The sequence below is a fragment of the Scylla paramamosain genome, chromosome 38 (assembly GCF_035594125.1).
Source record: "Scylla paramamosain isolate STU-SP2022 chromosome 38, ASM3559412v1, whole genome shotgun sequence".
NCBI classification, from domain to species: Eukaryota; Metazoa; Arthropoda; class Malacostraca; order Decapoda; family Portunidae; genus Scylla; species Scylla paramamosain.
In genome coordinates this window covers 3,543,435-3,562,836 of record NC_087188.1, presented here as the reverse complement: position 1 = coordinate 3,562,836, position 19,402 = coordinate 3,543,435, and the positions used below count along the sequence as shown (strand labels likewise).

The 19,402-nt window shown below is 36.1% G+C and overlaps 1 protein-coding gene across 4 annotated transcripts in view; it reads left to right on the top strand.

The window, feature by feature from the left end:
• The window catches only part of LOC135091606 (uncharacterized), a 47,435-nt gene extending 42,948 nt beyond the window's left edge, over positions 1-4,487 (top strand). The window contains exons 5-6 of one of the 4 annotated variants that reach the window (XM_063989366.1): positions 3,190-3,308; positions 3,437-4,487. In XM_063989366.1, coding sequence (XP_063845436.1) covers positions 3,190-3,308; positions 3,437-3,646 — 329 coding nt within the window. In that variant the 3' untranslated portion in view covers positions 3,647-4,487. The remainder of the gene's footprint in view (positions 1-3,189; positions 3,309-3,436) is intronic. The other 3 variants (XM_063989363.1, XM_063989365.1, XM_063989364.1) reach the window with 3 other exon arrangements.
• Positions 4,488-19,402: the final 14,915 nt, after the last annotated feature.

Here is a 19,402-nt window from a genome sequence, read left to right as displayed (position 1 = left end):
GTGTTAGTCATAACTGTGTTATCACCATTTATGTAGAGATCTGGTATGCCTGATTTCTTAGTTGATTTATCTTGGACATGCTTCCAAAATACCTCAGGGTTTTCCTTCACATGACTTGCAATAGTACGTTCTTTGTTTCTTATTGCTTTTCTTGTTTAATTTCTCACTTGTTTATTTATTTGCCTATACTCCCTATCCACTTCCTGAAGTTCTCTACCGTTGTTTTCTTCACACTTCGTCAGTTGTTTGAGTCTTGCTTAAGACCCTTTTTTCTTTTGATTCTTGACCACAGTTTTTTGGTTCATCAGTAATTCCTTGTTAGTTCGTTTCCTTGGATGTCCAGACTTCCTTTACTGGTACACATTCTTTTATTGCTTCATCCACTCTAATTCTAAACTTTGACCACGTGTCCTCTATGTCTTCCTCACCTAAGTACTCCTTCCAATTTATGTCCAGTTTACATCTCATCAGGTCATAGGCTGCTCTCTCTTACATGTATCTTTTGGTTTTACAAGTCCTGTCTTGAACTTCTGCATCACAGGTGGAAGTAATGCAGGCATGATCACTTTACCCAGTGGGACTTTCTATTCTAATTGCTCTAACTGTTTCTTCCTCACTGGTAAATACTAGGTCTATAACACTTCCTCTTGCCTCCTCTCTATACCTTGTGATGTCTTTAATGTGTTGTGTCAAGATGCTGTCTCTCACTATCTCATCAAACTTGTACTCTATACTGTTTCATTCTCCTGTTGTGGTGTAGTTTATCCAGTTAATGTTTGGTACATTGAAATCCCATAAAATTATCTTGTATACTATTTGTTTATTGTTTATTTCTTTCACTAATTTCAGTAGTTTTTCATTCTCTCTGGTTCAACACTTGGACTTCTATATATGGATGTAATTAATATGGTTTCAGTCGTTCCTTTAACCTCTGCACACAGATACTCGCAGTATTTTTGTTCCAAAGTTATAGCATTAAAGTTTACATCTTTACATACATAAATTAGCAGGCCTCTACTTTCTTTCATTAGTAATATTTTTTCAATTATTTTATACTCATCAATACTATATTTCAATGATAATATATTAAATCTGAAATTCTTAGGTTTAATTTCTTGCAGTGCTTTGATACAAGGCTTCTCTCCATTATCCTGTACTCTTATTTTCAGTTCCCTTAGTTTATCTGGAGTAAGCACATCCACATTGCTGAACATAACATTAAATTTATTTACACTATTTTCAGAGGTTTGAGATTTACATATATTGATCTGGCCTCCCTCCACTTGGTGGCGCTTTCCTTCCTGTATTATCAAGTTCCTCTTGTTCTGTATCGTGTTCCTCGCTCCTGCTTTGCCCATGTCCTATACTGGGTTCCTCATTTCCACATCGCCTGTGTCCTTTATCTCTGTGCCTTCCTCCATAGTGTTGGGATGCCTGGCCCTAACCTCACTGCTGGATCTCATTACATCTTCCTCTCTGTGCCGCCTTCTCCGTCTCACCAGGTGCCTGTCCCACGGGTCACCCGTCACCACATGGAAGTTTTCTCTCTCTCTCTGACTTGCATTCCTTAGTCTTGCTTCTTCTCTCAGCTCTGTATCCTTGTTTCTTTCCTCTTTGTTCATATCATGAGAGACAGTAACATTCCTTACTATTTCCCAGTGTTTGCTATTTGTGTCCTTTAATATGTAGGCATTTTTCATCACTCTGTACTTCAGTCCTTCTCTCTTGGTTACCTCAGTTGGTCTTCCCTTCTTGAGGTTGCTATTTCTGTCATCCTTGTTGGGCTCTCCATTATACTTCTTAATTCTTTTAATCCCCATCATATCATCGTCAGATATCTCCACTCCAGCCACTTCACAAATTTCATGAATGATAATTTTGTCATGCTTAATTTTCTCTGACCTAAGACCAATATTAGCATTCCTGGTAATATGCTCAGGCACACCAATGACCATATGTTATTCTTCATGTCGAGTCTATTCTGTACTTCAGGTGCAGCTTTCTCCACAAGATCTTTGTCAATGTCCAACTTGCATTGAGCCTCTTGTTCATGCATCTGTTTCATCTCTTCCTTCAGTACATCCCTGTAAGACTCTAGGGTAGGTTTGACATTGGTGCACACCCTCACCCTCACCTCAATTATGTCACTAGCATTTTACTCCACACCTGCCAAATCCTTCCTCATTGTCTTAAGCATCTCTTCTGAATACATTTCCAGTAATTTGAGTTTTGACTCCATCTCATCTTGCCTTCCCTGGAGTGTTTGTTGTCATTTGTGATGTTATTTTACCACTGACCACATTGCATTTATTGCAATACCAGTGAAGGGATTCAAGTTCATGACTCATTAAGAACTTGTAAACTTCTATCTTCATCAATGTTCTCACAGGTGATATGATGCCACATATCACATGAATTGCACTTTAAAGCCTCATTCTTATTGCTTACATTACCTTTGCAGGTGCTGCAAGTATTTGGCACAGCGCCCCACCTACTTCTCCCGGCGCCAGCTGAGCTCTGTTTACCATTCGTCACGGACCTCAAATATTTTATACACACTCTTGCTATGGGTGCCTATGGGTGACTTGTGCCATCCTTGATTTATATTAAGGACTATATGCCAGTATGCACTCAATAGACTCAAAAGTAACAAAGTGAAGTACAGTAAAAATCCCTCTCATCCGGCATTCGAGTATCCGGCAGCTTCAAGTATCCGGCACATTTTTCCCCGAGCCTTAAAATCAATAAAAAACCAATGTGTACTCATAAAATTGATTAAAATTCCCGCGCGAGGCATACTTTGTCCCCTCGCCACCAGAGCGCACTGCTTCGTGCCACCCGCGGCCCACTGCACTGTGTTTACTCAGTGACTCAGTCCCGCGTGTGCACTGTTTATCGCCTGACGTCTTCATCATGCCTAAAGTTGTAGAAAAGAGGAAGTGTGTTGAGTCTACACTTAAGCAGCTGATCAGATCAGCTGATCTTTGTTATGGTAAGATGCGTGAATGTAGGGTGGTGATTGTGGACATAATTTCACTTCTATTCAAGTATCCGGCATGTCGGCGGTCCCGTTGATGCCGGATAAGAGGGATTTTACTGTAAGTGCGGGAGCTACACTGAACACATCTGCTTGCTTCCTCTGCCAAAAATAATTATAAGAATATTATTTATCTCCATCTTACATTGCAGATGATTTCTGCTCAGTGAGCATCTGTGGAAGTCAAGGAACAGGAAACACTGACAAGAAAGAGATTGTCAGAACAGCTCACTCATTCCTGAAGAAAGCTTTCAATGGTCTTATCGAACCTGTAAGTTCTTTGCTGTTGTATTTCTGTTGTTATTTTCTTCCCAGTTTTCTTTCCTTAATTTGACTCCTTTTTATATGTGATGGGCAAAGTTAAAGTGCATAAGAGGAGACAAATGGATGCCATTGCAGTGTGACTGGTTCATGCTGCAATTCCTGGAGCTGGAGAAGGAGCTGTACGGACAGGAGTCGGCCATCAGTGTGTTGGAGCGGTACAAGAGTGACCCTTGCCATGCCCCAGCGCATCACCTCGCCTACCACTTCTACAAGAACCTGGTTCCAGGATCAGTCATGGAGCAACTAATGGAGCTGGAGGTGCTTCTGTCTTCTCACTTCTCTTAATTCTTTTTACTCCATGTTTTGTTTTGTTGCAAGCTACCTGTGAGCAAGAGAGCAACTAATGGAGCTGGAGGGGCTTGTCTTCTCACTTATCTTAGTTCTTTTTACTCCCGTGTTTTGTTTTGTTTTGTTCTGTTGTGATGAGTGAGTGAACAAGAGAGTAACTGATTTAGCTGGAGGTGTTTCTATCTTCTCACTTCTCTTAGTTCCTTGGTCATTCATTTCTCTATTTACTTTATATTGTGTGTTATGATAATTGAACTAACAAGAGGGCTAATAGTCAGTGCCAAGTGTTACAAAACTGTTGTGTGTGTTTTAAACATTGTGTTATACTTAGTTGCTGTGCAGTGCCTAGAAAATACACAGGCCATGATGAAAGTTCAAGCTATAGAGCTTCATAAGAAAGGTGAAACAAACAGAAAAATTAGCCATGCAGTTGCTGCCAATATAAAGACTGAAGTGAAATGGTGTGATGAGGGGTATGAGGATGTGCCTCACCATGACAGTCATGGTGCACCAGCCCACTAAGTTTGACAACACCTTGCATACTCTCAAAATACAGTTGAAGGTAAATCCACAGATTACAGTTAAAAGAACACATTTGTTGGGTTGGTCCACCACCATGCTTGTGGTGAGGGACATCCTCACATCCATCGTCATGCCATTTCTTTACCAACACACTCACATACACCATGCTGCATACAACTTTTTATCCTTTCCGAAGAATTCTTCTATTGTAATTTTAATTGGAAAAATCAGATTCACACAACCTTCTCTTTTCCTAAATAAATACAAATGTATGCAACTTTTAGAATTCTCAAATACAAATATGAAATGTTGTGTATGTGCAAAGAGAAATACATATTTGATCCTATCCGTGCCAAGTCTGAAGTGAAATCAACTCTAAGGTAAGTACTTCATGAAGCAGCTGAAATGGTAATAGGTAAGATTATATAAGTGATATACTATATCTTATATATATATATATATATATATATATATATATATATATATATATATATATATATATATATATATATATATATATATATATATATATATATATATATATATATGTGTGTGTGTGTGTATGTGTGTGTATATCAGTAAAAGAACTAGGAAAGCTTAATCGGTAAAAATAGGAAGACAAATAAGTTAACGGCCAACCACTTCATTTGTCTTTGTATTTTTATTTAGATTTAACTCAGATTAAGATTTCCCAGGAGTAGTTCTTTTACTGAAATTTTAAGGAGACTGTATAGTACGATATATATATATATATATATATATATATATATATATATATATATATATATATATATATATATATATATATATATATATATATATATATATATATATATATATATTATATATATATATATATATATATATATATATATATATATATATATATATATATATATATATATATATATATATATATATATATATATATATATATATATATATATATATATATATATATATATATATATATATATATATATATATATATATATATATATATATATATATATATATATATATATATATATATATATATATATATATATATATATATATATATATATATATATATATATATATATATATATATATATATATATATATATATATATATATATATATATATATATATATATATATATATATATATATATATATATATATATATATATATATATATATATATATATATATATATATATATATATATATATATATATATATATATATATATATATATATATATATATATATATATATATATATATATATATATATATATATATATATATATATATATATATATATATATATATATATATATATATATATATATATATATATATATATATATATATATATATATATATATATATATATATATATATATATATATATATATATATATATATATATATATATATATATATATATATACGTATATATATATATATATATATATATATATATTTAAATATATAGATATAGCATATCACTTATATAACCTTACCTATTACCATTTCAGCTGCTTCATAATGCAGATACCTTAGAGTTGATTTCACTTGTGACTTGGCACGGATAGGATCAAATTTGTATTTTCTCTTTGCACATACACAACATTTCATATTTGTATTTGAGAAATTCTAAAAGTTTGCATACTCTACAGTACATTTGTATTTATTTAGAAAAGAGAAGAGGTTGTGTGAATCTGTCCCATGTGGGCTGGTCTACAAAAACAAACCAAAACATGGAGGAAAACAAAAATGAACTAAGACAAGTGAAATTGAGACAAGCACCTCGTGGATTAGTTACTCTCTTCTTCACTCACTTTTTCATCACAACAGAACAAAACAAACACGGAAATAAAAAGAACTAAGATAAGTGAGAAGACCAAGCCCCTCCAGCTCCATTAGTTGCTCTCTTGCTCACAGGTAGCTTGCAACAAAGCAAAACATGGAGGAAAAATTAAGTCGCAGAAGTGAGAAGACAGAAGCACCTCCAGCTCCATTAGGTGCTCCATGACTGGGGAACCAGGTTCTTGTAGAAGTGGTAGACGGGGTGATGTGCTGGGGCATAGCAAGGGTCCTTTTTCCTCTTGTGCAGCTGGCAGCACACTGTGACGGACTCCACTGGTCCGTGCACGGCTCCTTCTCCAGCTCCAGGGAGTGCAGCATGGACCAATCACACTGCAATGGCATCCATTTGTCTCCTCTTATGCACTTTAGCTTTGCCCATCCACACTATAAAAGGAGTCCAATTAAGGAAGAAAACTGGGAAGAAAATAACAGCAGAAATACAACAGCAAAAAGAACTTGCAGGTTCAATAAGACCATTGAAAGCTTTCTTCTTCCGAGTGGATATTCTGATAATCTCTTTCTTGTCCGTGTTTCCTGTTCCTTGACTTCCACAGATGCTCACCTGAGCAGAAATCATCTGCAATGTAAGATGGAGATAAATAATATTCTTATAATTATTTTTTGGCAGAGAGGGCAAGCAGATATGTCACGTCTAGCTTGCAAAAACTTTTGTATAAAATCCACTGCTTATCCGGCATCAATGGGACCGCCGATTTGCCGGATACCTATGACAGAAGTGAAATTATGTCCACAATCACCTGCCTACTGATTCTTTTCATCTTACCACTTCAACAAAGATCAGCTGATCTGATCAGCTGCTTAAGTGTAGACTCAACACGCTTCCTCTTTTCTACAACTTTAGGCATGATGAAGGCATCAGGCGATAAACAGTGCACACGCGGGACTGAGTCACTGAGTAAAGCACAGTGCAACATAGGTGAAAGCACGAAACTTGAACAATGGTGGCGAGAACAAAATAGCACCTCGCGCGGAATTTTAATCCAATTTATGAAGTTACATTGATTTTTTATTGATTATTGAGGCTCGGGGAAAAATGTGCAGGATACTTGCATTTTCATTATAGCTCGAATGCCGGATGAGAGGATTTTACTGTACTTCACTTTATTGCTTTTGAGTCTATTGAGTCACATACTGGCATTTTAAATCATTAATACTTCATCAAGGATTAACAAGTCACCCATAGGTATATAACTTTTAGAGTGTGTATAAAATATTTGAGTCCGTGGCGAAGAAGGGGTAAATACAAAGCTCAGCTGTAGCAGGAAGAAGTAGGTGGGGCGCTGTGCCCAAATACTACTATGTACCATATACAAAGGTAATGTAAGCCCAATAAGAATGGACTTTACAAGATGCAATTCATGTGATATGTGGCATCATATCACCTGTGAGAGCATTAGATGAAGATAGAAGTTTACAAGTTCTTAATGAGTCATGAACTTGAATCCACTTCACTGAGTATTGCCAATAAATGCAATGTGGTCGAAGAAGTAAAATAACATCACAAATGACAATGCCAAACACTTCAGGGAAGTAGATGAGATGGAGTCCAAACTGGAATTACTGGAAGCATATTCAGGAAAGAGATGCTTAAGACAATGAGTGAAGGATTCAGCAGGTGTGGAGCAAAATGCTAGTGACATAGTTGAGGTGAGGGTGAGGGTGATGCATAATGTCAAACCTACCCTAGAGTCTTACAGGATGTACTGAAGGAAGAGATGAAACAGATGCATGAACAAGAGGCTCAATGCAAAGTTGGACATTGACAGATCTTGTGGAGAAAAGCACCTGAAGTGCAGAATAGACTCGGCTCAAATGAAGGAGTAACATATGGTCAATGATAGCCTGAAGCCACTAGGAATGATTGTATGTAGTCTTAAATCAGAGAGTAACATGGCTAAATCCATTCATGAAATTTAATGAAGTAATGGAGTGGATATCTGACGATGATATGATGGGGATTAAAAGAATTAAGAGGTACAATGAGAGCCTAATAAGGATGACAGAAATAACAACCTCAAGACCAGAGAACCAACTGGAGTAACCAAGAGAGAAGGACTGAGGAAATTACAGAGTGATGAAAAATGCCTACCATATTAAAGGATACAAATAGCAAACACTGGGAAATTGTAAGGAGTGTTACTGTCTCTCATGAATATGAACAAAGAGGAAAGTAAATCTGGGATACAGAGCTGAGAGAAGAAGCATAAGACTAAGGAATGCAAATCAGAGAGAGAGAGAGGAAAACTTCCATGTGAGTGACCGAGACCACGTGGGATGGACACCTGGTGAGACGGAGAAGGTAACACAGAGAAGGAGATATGTGAGATCCCAGCTGTGAGGTTAGGGTGAGGCATCCCAACTTGACACTATGGGAGGAAGGCACTGAAGATAAAGGACACAGGCGATTTTGGGAATGAAGACAGTATAAGTTATGTGCAAGGCAGGAAAGCGAAGAACACGATACAGAACAGGAGGAACTTGATGACTGCAGGAAGGAAAAGCGCCACTGAAATGGAGAGGATGCCAGATCAATATATGTAAATCTCAAACCTCTGAAAATAGTGTAAATAAATTTAATGTTCATGTTCAGCAATGTGGATATTAACTTACTCCAGATAAACTAAGAGAACTGAAAAACAAAGAGTACAGGATAATGGAGAGCTAAGCCTTGTATCCAAGCACTACTGCAAAGAATTAAACCCCTAAGAATTTCAGATTTAATATATTATCATTGAAATGTAATTATTGATGAGTATAAAATAATTGAAAAAATATTACTAATGAAAGAAAGTAGAGAAATATACTAATTTATGTATGTAAAGATGTAAACTTTAAATGGTTATAACAGGAACAAAAAATACTGCGAAATATCTGTGTACAGAGGTTAAAGGAACGACTGAAACCATATTAGTTACATCCATATATAGAAGTCCAAGTGTTGAACCAAGAGGGAATGAAAAACTACTGAAATTAGTGAAAGAAATAAACAATAAACAAATAGTATACAAGATAATTTCATGGGATTTCAAGGTACCAAACATTAACTTTGTAAAACTACACTTAACAGGAGAATGAAACAGTATAGAGTACAAGTTTGATGAAGATAGTGAGAGACAGCATCTTGACACAACACATTAAAGACATCACAAAGTATAGAGAGGAGGTAAGAGAAAGTGTTTATAGACAAGTGACTACCGAGTGAGAAAGAAACAGTTAAATAAATTAGAATAGAAAGTCCCACTGAATAGAGTGAGTCATTGCCATTACTTCCACCTGTGATACAGAAGTTCAAGACAGGACTTGCAAGCAATAAAGCAAGATTACATGTAAGAGAGAAGGCAGCCTATGACCTGATGAGATGTTAAACTGGACCTCTGGAAGGAAAATACAAAGGTTGAGGAAGACCAGAGGACACGTGGTCAAAGTTTGGAGTGGATGAAACAATATAATAATGTGTACCAGTAATGAAAGTCTGGTATCAGGCAACAGACTAACAAGGAATTACAAGTGATGAACCAAAAAACTGTGGTCAAGAATCCAAAAGAAAAAAGCGTCTTAAACAAGACTCAAACAACTGGCGAAGTTTGAAGTGAACAACGCTTTTAATGAAGTGAACAGGGAGTATAGGAAATAAATAAACAAGTAGAGAAATGAAACAAAGAAAGCAATAGAAAACAAAAAAATACTATTGCAAGTCATGTGAAGAAGAAAACCCTGAAGGTATTTTGGAAGCATGTCCAAGATAAATCAACTAAGAAATCAGGCATACCAGATCTCTACATAAATGGTGATAATACAGTTATGACTAACACAGTTAAGGAAAAGGCCAATATTTTTGTCTGACTATTTCAGTGAGTTTTACAGATGAACCAACAGGGGACTTGCCAACCACTCCCAATCAAGCAAGTCCCAGCACTGATAAACATAGAGTTTATAGTAAGAAGAAATAAGAAAGCTGATAAAGAAATTGAAACAAAACAAAATCACTGGGACCAAGGCAGACTACATCCACAAATCATAAAGGAGTTGCAGCATTTCTTATAAAACCCATGAAAATTATTTTTGATAAAGTCGACCCCTTGTTGAAGACTTCCAACAGACTGAAAAGTAGGACATATAACTGCAATTTTTAAACCAAGGTAAGTGGACATGATCACAGAACCCACAGACCAGTAAACCTGACAAGTGTAATGAAACAACTGATGGAGTCACTTATCAGAGAAAGAGTAATTATGGATCACACAGAGATCAAATCAACTTTGGCAAGAAGAGATTTGGATTTGAGCCAGGCACTCAATGAATTTTACAATGGAGTGACACACTCATGGCACTTGGAGAGGGGTGGTGCCAACCAGATGATCCTATTGTGACTTAATGAAGACGTTCAACAAAGTTCTGCATTGGAGTTTGCAGGAAAAAAATCAAAATTACATCAGAGGGAAATACTGGAGGGTGGATGGACACATTCCTGGCTGGTAGAAGAAAAGTGTGATTGTCGAATGGCTATCAATCTGATAACATGATGTGAAGAGTGGGTAGCATCAGGGATAAATGTTGGGGCCACTATTATTTGTTATATATATATAGTTATATAGTTACCGTATATATATATATATATATATATATATATATATATATATATATATATATATATATATATATATATATATATATATATATATATATATATATATATCAATGATTTACCTTAAGTTATTGGAAATAGCATACACAGATGACTACCCAGCAAATGTACAGGAATATCAGGAATCAAACAGACAGGAAATTTCTTCAAGAGGACATAATCTATACGAGAAATTAATCTAAGAAGTGGTTCTTAATCATTTCATACACAGAAATGTAAGTATATGTGGACTGGAAAGATGTGACACAGGAAATGAAGGATGCTACATGGAAATGCTAATGCACAGGAAGTCACCTTTCGGAGAGAGAATGCTGGAGCTGTGGAAGTAGACGGCAAACTAGGCTTCTCATTGAATGCCTGGCTTCCAAGACATAAATAAAGCAGAATGGTATTATGGAGATTTTTAAAGCTGAGCTTTACAGATAGCATGCATCTTTTCTTTGTCTATTGTGAAGAACTGCACACTTCTGGCATCTTGTCTTAGATGGCAATGTGGACATTCTGGCTTTACAAGTCAATAAGGCAAAATACTGCATGCACCACCCTTTGATTGCCCTGACAAACTTTTACTGATCTGCAAGTTCAACAAGTGGTAGCAGAGTGTAGTTGTGGTAGAAATAAGAAAAAATTTGGGTATAATCAAAAAGAAGAAAAGACAAAGTTAAGATGGGTGAAGCTGTGGCAGAAAGGCTCACAGTGCCAAGTTTTGGCAGAGACAAGAGTTCGCTGCTGTCAGAGCAAGTTGAACACATGGAAGCTTGTCACTAATGTTGGAAAGAAGAGAAAAAGACATCTAGTTACAATCACCCTATCATTCCCAGAAGGAAGTGAGGTGAGGAGCAAAGATTTTTGAGGAAGTGGACATTGACAAGCTGGAAGTGACAATAGAGTCGAGTGTTTTGCTGCAACATTTGGACAAGTGGTACAAGAAGGATGAGATGTCAGCGACATATGAAGCATGGACAAAGTCTGACCATCCATCAAGGCCAATTATAAGTGTGAATATGGTAAAAATTCTAACAAAACTGTTGCAATAGACCTGAAAAAGTATAAGAAAGGAGAAATATATTTTCTGCATATGGTGGAACCCATGGCTGTTACAAGGTTCTCAAAGTCATGTCGTAACCAAAAATTAAAGAATCCAAGAAGATAGTGAAGAAAATAATGGAGATTATGGTTGGGAACTGGTAGAATATATCAATATGAGAAATTTTGTGTGACAATGGTGGTGAGTTTATCTGTACACTACATTCTTAGAAATGTATTGAGAACATGAACATTCAAGTGATGCACTGGCAACACATTCACTCCTTAGAAGTGAAGATATGAGCACAATTATGCAGTCAATGTGGAAATGGTGATAAAAATAGTGACAGAGCAATAAGAATTCTGTGAAGTGGCTTCTAGCATGGGCAATATTAATGCAAAAAAGTATATTCAAGTGTTAAGGAGGCTTCAGCCCATATCAACTTGTGTTTTGGAAGGAATCCTAACTTGCATATGCACCTTGAGGTGGTCAAATTCTTGCATAAGAAGGTACAACTTCTAGTGAGATGGTTGCTAAAACATGTCAATGCCAGCCACTTCAGCAAGGAAAGCCTTCACTGCTGCTGAAACATCTGAGAAAATACAATGAGTACTTAGATTTTTAGTAAAAATGCATAACTTAATAGGTTTGTTGAAAATGGAGAACAAGTCTATTTTTAGAGAAGGAGCAAAAGAGAATGGAAAGGACCAACCTAAAGAGATTATTGGTCAAGATGGGAAAACTAATTGCTGAAATATCATTCATGTAAAATTATAGAGCCCATGAAAACCACATATTCAAAGAGAAACCATACAATTTGAGAAGAGACACTAAAAGAAGGAAAATCTGCACTACTTGACATGCCAAAGCATCAGAGTGAAAAAGAGAACCTTTAAAAGAGAAAAGTTAGATACAAGCAAGAGAAAATGAAAGAAAGCCAGTTATAAATCCAGTGAAAAAATGTTGCTAGAGAATGAAAGCTGCTGATAGAAATGGAGGGAGAAGAAAACATATATCAGGACATGTAATGTAGTCAAAAGCCATTTCGAAAAGATTGGACAGAGAGGTAAGCTTTCTGCAAAAGGAGCCAGAATAAATGAAGCAGAACAGTCACTATTCATAATCGTGCTGAAAAAGTATAGGAAAATGCAGGAATATTAAGCACTTATATCGACACATGGGATTTTGCACAGGGACAAAGACAAAGAAAAGTGGGTGTATTTACTGAAAGAAGATGAAATGCTGGAACTGCAGAGTATCAGTGAAGAACAGTAATGGCTTTTGTGAAAATACCAAAAATCTTGAACTTGAAAAAGCAAAAGATGAACTGAAAAGCTGGAAGAATTCTGGAGTATATAAGGAAGTTCCAAAAATGGATCAAAAAGCAGTGTCAGATAGTAACAGAAAAGGAAAGCAGTAATAGAATTAAAGAAATTAAAGAATAACTAATTGCTGGAGGATTTGAGAAAAGCTTCAGTCTGACTCTCCCATTGTTGGCAAGGAGAGTTTTGAGGTCTTTGAATTGCTGTGCTGTCTTCAAAGAAGTGGGCAGTAAATCCCGTCGATGTCAAGACTGCATTCCTATAAATTGAATTTTGATTTGAGTGAAATTAATCTATATTCCCCCTGTTGAGGCAGTGATGTAATAGTGGTGTACTGTGGAAACTGGAAAAGGATGTGTACACAGACTTTAATGATGCAGCAGAGGAAATGGTATCTTACAGTCAAGACACTGTTAATCTTGGCACTATGAAGAGAGAGTATGTGTTTTCTTTTTTATGCATATGTAGATGATTTCTTGTGGATGAGCAAGGAACAAAAGAGATTTGAAAATGCTGTCAGTGCTCAAAGTGGAAACATAATTTTGAAGTTAGAGAGCAGTGGTTACTTATTTTCAGTAATATTGGTCTAGCTATTGTGTCACAATAGAACATGGTATCACTCCTTTATTAAAATGAACATTGTAAATCTCTTGAGTGGATAAATGTAGGTGTATACAGAAGGACTGTTTAAAATATGTGGAGTCAATATCGATAAAGGGAAGGAGAAATTCAGAGAAAGTCACAATAGGTCAACTAGTGGTTATGTATTAATTCAAAACCCTGGCTCACATGATGTTCAGGAGCTTAGCTGTAAAGTGAAATATTGATCTAAAAATTGTAAGATTTTGATTAAAGCAAACAAATGTCTGAGGAAAATATGTACTTTTTAGAGTTCAATGTACTTCTATTGAACAAGGGTGATATCTCTAGGTATAAGTTAGTTGTATTCAGTGATGCTTCCTTTGCTAATCTTCATGATGGATTTAACCAGCACTGAAACTTCTGTTATTTTTTTCATGGATGAAAATAGAAATTGTTGTCCTTTGTACTGGAAACCAAAAATAAGAACTGTGAGTAACACTGGAAATCTGTTATTTTTTTCATGGGTGAAAATTGAAATTGTTGTCCTTTGTACTGGAAGGCAAAGAAAACAAGAAGAACTGTGAAAAACATCTTTGCTGCTGAAACACTATCAGCTGTAGAAAGCGGTGGATATGGCCCTACTACCTGGAAAGAAATCTTTGTCTCAGATATTAGCTAATGGTAATGAAAAGCAGAAGCTGCCTGTCAACTCTATGATGACAACCATTCACTTTAGGATAATATGTACTAAGTTGAAAATGTTTCAAGAAGAGATCAAGAATTGTTTTATTATTCTTAAAGAAATGGCTCAAAAAAATGATTAAAATATTTTTTGAGTTTGATTCAAAAGCATCAATTGGCTGATGTCTTGCTGACAATCAAAGGAGAAATCCTTAGAGAACTGCTAGGTTTTTCTTAAAAATGGATCTTAGAAATTGTAAACAAATGAGTCAACTGTTTGGTTGTGAATGAGATGGTGGGAACACTTATTTCCTGTGAATTTTTTTTCGTTGTTCATGCAAGAGAGTTTTTTTGAGTTCATAATTTAAGAGAGGGAAAACATATTAATAATGTTTAACTTTGTGCATGAACTGTGCTTTTCTAATGGTGTGCATCTTTGTTTTGTGAGGAGAACACACACTTCTGGCGTCTTAACAGGATGTGTAGATTTTGGCTTTTGTCAATAAGGCCAAATGCTGCGCACCTCCCCTTTGAGTTACCCTGCCACACTGGTCTATGAGTTCAGCAATGACTATTGCCTTACCACCTCCGGCACAACCATAACTAAGTACTAGAGCTGGATGGGCAGGCCTGATAGCCTCTTTCAGGTAAACCACTAGGAACACTGTACTGTAAAATACTTAGGGAATAATTCCTTTTAAAAGAGAAAAAGGGTTTTTAGCTTTTCACTGTACTATATATGTTAGAAAATGTAAGTTTTAAAGGCAGTATAACTTTAGCTATGTAAATCAAGATATTATTTGAATTTTTAAATGTAAATTGTTAGCAGTTACTAATACCAATGTAACAATTCTTAGTACATCTAATTTTTTTTTTAAACTGTGGTGTTGATGTCAACTCACTGCTGACACCAAAGGTTCATAACTACTGAAAGTTACGTTAAAATGTGATAAAGTATCAATAAACTTCTGTGCTAAAGAAGAAAAATAATATCCATCATCATAAAGAAAGCAGATTAAGGCATTTACTAAATGCACGCATTCCAGCGCCCTTACCCATGCGGGGTTATGATGCCTGCCAACTGTGCGGATCACCTACCCACGATGAAAGAGCTAACTCATTCCATCACCTCTTCTCCAAAGGATTTACAGCATCTTCACATGATAATGCACCCAACATTTAAGTATTTCTAATGCAAAAACTGATAAGTTTTTAGTTATTCTTGGTCAGAGACCTGTTATATGCTCTAACTGGGCTTTATTAGGCTTGGGCTAGCAAACAGATGGAAAAAAACATATTTATTTAACTTGAATATAGCACATCATATTGACAATGTGAAATGACAATTTGGATCATAAATAAAAATATTATAGGCTATATAATGCTTACTAGGCGTAGGAGACAAGGCTACACGGTAGTTTGTGAATGATTTTTATTAACTGGTACATACATACACATCCACCAAGTTCAAAATGAAGCCACTGTGGTAATATTTTAAAGACTTTTCTCCCAATTATTACTGATTATTTGAGTTCCAGGTACTTTTCATAGACACATTCGAACAGTGTTAAGCTAGAGGGGAATCAGCATTCCCCCTCACTCTGGTGCATTCATATGTCTATTCAAACATGTCTACGAAAGAAGAAATTAAAACAACCAATAATAATAATAGTTGAAGGATTCTACAATATTACCATCACTTTTCCAAATTGATTTTTATACTCTTGTCAATTAATCTCATAATCCTAGCCTAAGACTTCATAACCTGATTCCAAACAAACTACAGTAGTCATTTTAACCTTTAAAACAACATTTCTAGTATAGTTTTTTAAAATACTTGAAAACATTAATTTCATTGGATACATTTGCAGTATATCCTAGAAGCTTTATCTTATGGATCAAGGTGAAGAGGTGATATCTTTCCAGAAATTTGTTCCCAGAGACTGGTAAAATCTGATTTCACATGCCCTTTTGAAGGAAAACGCTCTCACATACTAATACACTCCAGCTACTAGATATTGAGGAGAAATGTACAGCTCAACTACAAATAGAAAGATAATAAATAAATAAATAAATAAATAAATAAATAAATAGATATGTGTGTGTGTGTGTGTGTGTGTGTGTGTGTGTGTGTGTGTGTGTGTGTGTGTGTGTGTGTGTGTGTGTATATATATATATATATATACATATATATATATTATATAGGAATATATATATTTGTTAAGGAAAAAACTGCATCTTGTAAGCTGGAATATAGTGTTTGGATGCATATATATATATATATATATATATATATATATATATATATATATATATATATATATATATATATATATATATATATATATATATATATATATATATATATATATATATATATATATAATATATATATATATGTGTGTGTGTGTGTGTGTGTGTGTGTGTGTGTGTGTGTGTGTGTGTGTGTGTGTGTGTGTGTGTGTGTGTGTGTGTGTGTGTGTGTGTGTGTGTGTGTGTGTGTGTGTGTGTGTGTGTGTGTGTGTGTGTGTGTGTGTGTGTGTGTGTGTGTGTGTGTGTGTGTGTGTGTGTGTGTGTGTGTGTGTGTGTGTGTGTGTGTGTGTGTGTGTGTGTGTGTGTGTGTGTGTGTGTGTGTGTGTGTGTGTGTGTGTGTGTGTGTGTGTGTGTGTGTGTGTGTGTGTGTGTGTGTGTGTGTGTGTGTGTGTGTGTGTGTGTGTGTGTGTGTGTGTGTGTGTGTGTGTGTGTGTGTGTGTGTGTGTGTGTGTGTGTGTGTGTGTGTGTGTGTATATATATATATGCATCCAAACACTATATGCAGCTTACACAGATGCGGTTTTTTCCTACAAATACCCCTGTAAAATACTTGGGTGTCTTTTAAGATGAATGTTGTATTATAAGGCAATGCCCAAGATCAAGTGAGCTTGGACGCAGTCACCTAATTGGCTTGACTGAGGGTTTGACTTGACATGGATTTGTATGTTGAGTAGAGTTTGAACATGTGAAGCATACTTTCCATGCATGGTGTGGATAAGAGCCCTGTACAGAAGTTATGCTGGGGGTTAGAGGAAAACTGGCTGAAAGTTTGTCTCCAGAATAACTTTCTTCATAGAAAATGTTTTAACTAGCTAAGTAAGATTGGATAGTTTCAGACTCAGATTATAAGTAAAGGACAGACCGAGGATGCTCAGCTATAGAAAGAGGGGGACAGTTGAGTGTCATTAAAGAAGAAGCTGTGTCGAGTTGATAGATGGAGGAATTGAGTTTTTGAGGAATTGAAACAAAACAGAAGTTTGCTTTGCTCCGATCCACGAAGTTTTAATCAGAAGTCAAGCGTTCTGTGCCTTCCCCACGTGAGATATTTACTTCCTGGATGGTTGGACGTCTATGAATAGGTATTCGTGGAAAAGTTATCCAGGGTGTTAATATTAGCGTAGGAGTGGACTTAAGGACAAGAAGTTTTTTAAGAAGATAATTGATGAATAATAAGAAGAGAGTGGATGACAGGACAGAACCCTGAGGAACACTGTTAATAGATTTAGGAGAACAGTGACCGATGCTACCACAGCAGCAATAAGAATGGTCAGAAGAGGGCTTGAGATGATGTTAGAGATTAGGAGGATGAGAAGCCACAGAGAGGATAGTGGTTGGAAATCAAAGCTTTGTGCCAGACTCTATCAAAAGCTTTTGATATATCCAAGAGCACCAGCAAAAGTTCTCACCAAAATCTCTAAAGGAGGATGACCAAGTATCAGTAAGCAATAGCCTTGGCAGCATTTCCACTTACTGTGATCTGATAAGAGGTTGTGAAGTGATATGTTTAAGAATTTTTCCGTTATTGATATATTAAAAAACTTTAGATAAACAGGAAATTAAAGCAATAGGACAGTAGTTTGAGGGATCACCCTTTTTACAAAACAGGCTGAATGTAAGGCCAAACTTCAACAGAAGGAAAGGCCACATGTTGACAGACAAGGCTGAGAAGAGTTTAACTACATAAAAAAGTGCAAGCATGGAGGGCACAGTTTCAGAGAACAATAGGAGGGACCCCATCAGGTCCATAAGCCTTCCGAGGGCTTAAGTCAGTGAGGGCATCGAAAAACATCATTGTGAAGAAATTTTAATAGGTAGCATGAAGTAGTCAGAGAGTGGAGGAGAGGGAAGAACAAGCCCCTGGGTTGTCCCAAGCTAGAGTTTTTAACAAAGGCTTGAGCGAAGAGTTCAGCTTTAGAGATAGATGTGATAACAGTGGTGCCATCTGGTTGAAATAAAGGAGGGAAAGAAGAAGCAAAGTTGTTGGAGATATTTTTGGCTAGGTCTCAAGAAATCACAAGGGGAGTTAAGATCTTGAAAGATTTTGACACTCTGTTAATGAATTAGTTTTTGGGTAGTTGGCATGGTTCCAGATAGAATATAAAGTGCATGAGATTCTGGTGATGGAAGGCTTAAAAATTTACTTTTTTATTAGACCAACTCTCTATCATGTATAGCAACGGGAACAAGCTGTGTTAAACCAAGGTTTGGAAGGTTTAAGGTCTGAGGAAAAGAGTGAGGAATGTACGCCTCCACTGCACCAGACACTATCACTTGTGTTATGTACATATTTTATGAAGATGGTTTTTCTGACACAGAAGCAGTAGTCATTCAAGGAAAATCAGGAAAATACACTCACCAGGTGTTCCCCAAAATAGCAGAGGCTCTAAAGTGTCAGTGTACCTTCACTTAGGGCTGTCCTGCAGGGGGGATTGGAGCGATAGGACAAGATACATACTTATCGGGATTGTGATCAGGGGGAATTTGTGGAGGGGGAAGCGAGGGTGACATCATAAACAGGATTAGAAGTCAGGAAAAAGGTCAAGAATGTTGGAGCATATCTCCAAGATTGTCAGGAATACAAGTAGGGTGTTGCACCAATTGCTTTAGGTCGTGGAGGATATGCAAACTTGAAGGCTAGTTCACCAGGATGGTCAGTGAAGGGAGAGGAAAACCAAAGCTGGTGATAGACATTGAAGTCTCCAAGAAAGGAGATCTCTGCAAAAGGGAAGTCAGAATGTACTCCACTTTGGAAGTCAAGTAGTCAAAGAATTTCTTAGTCAG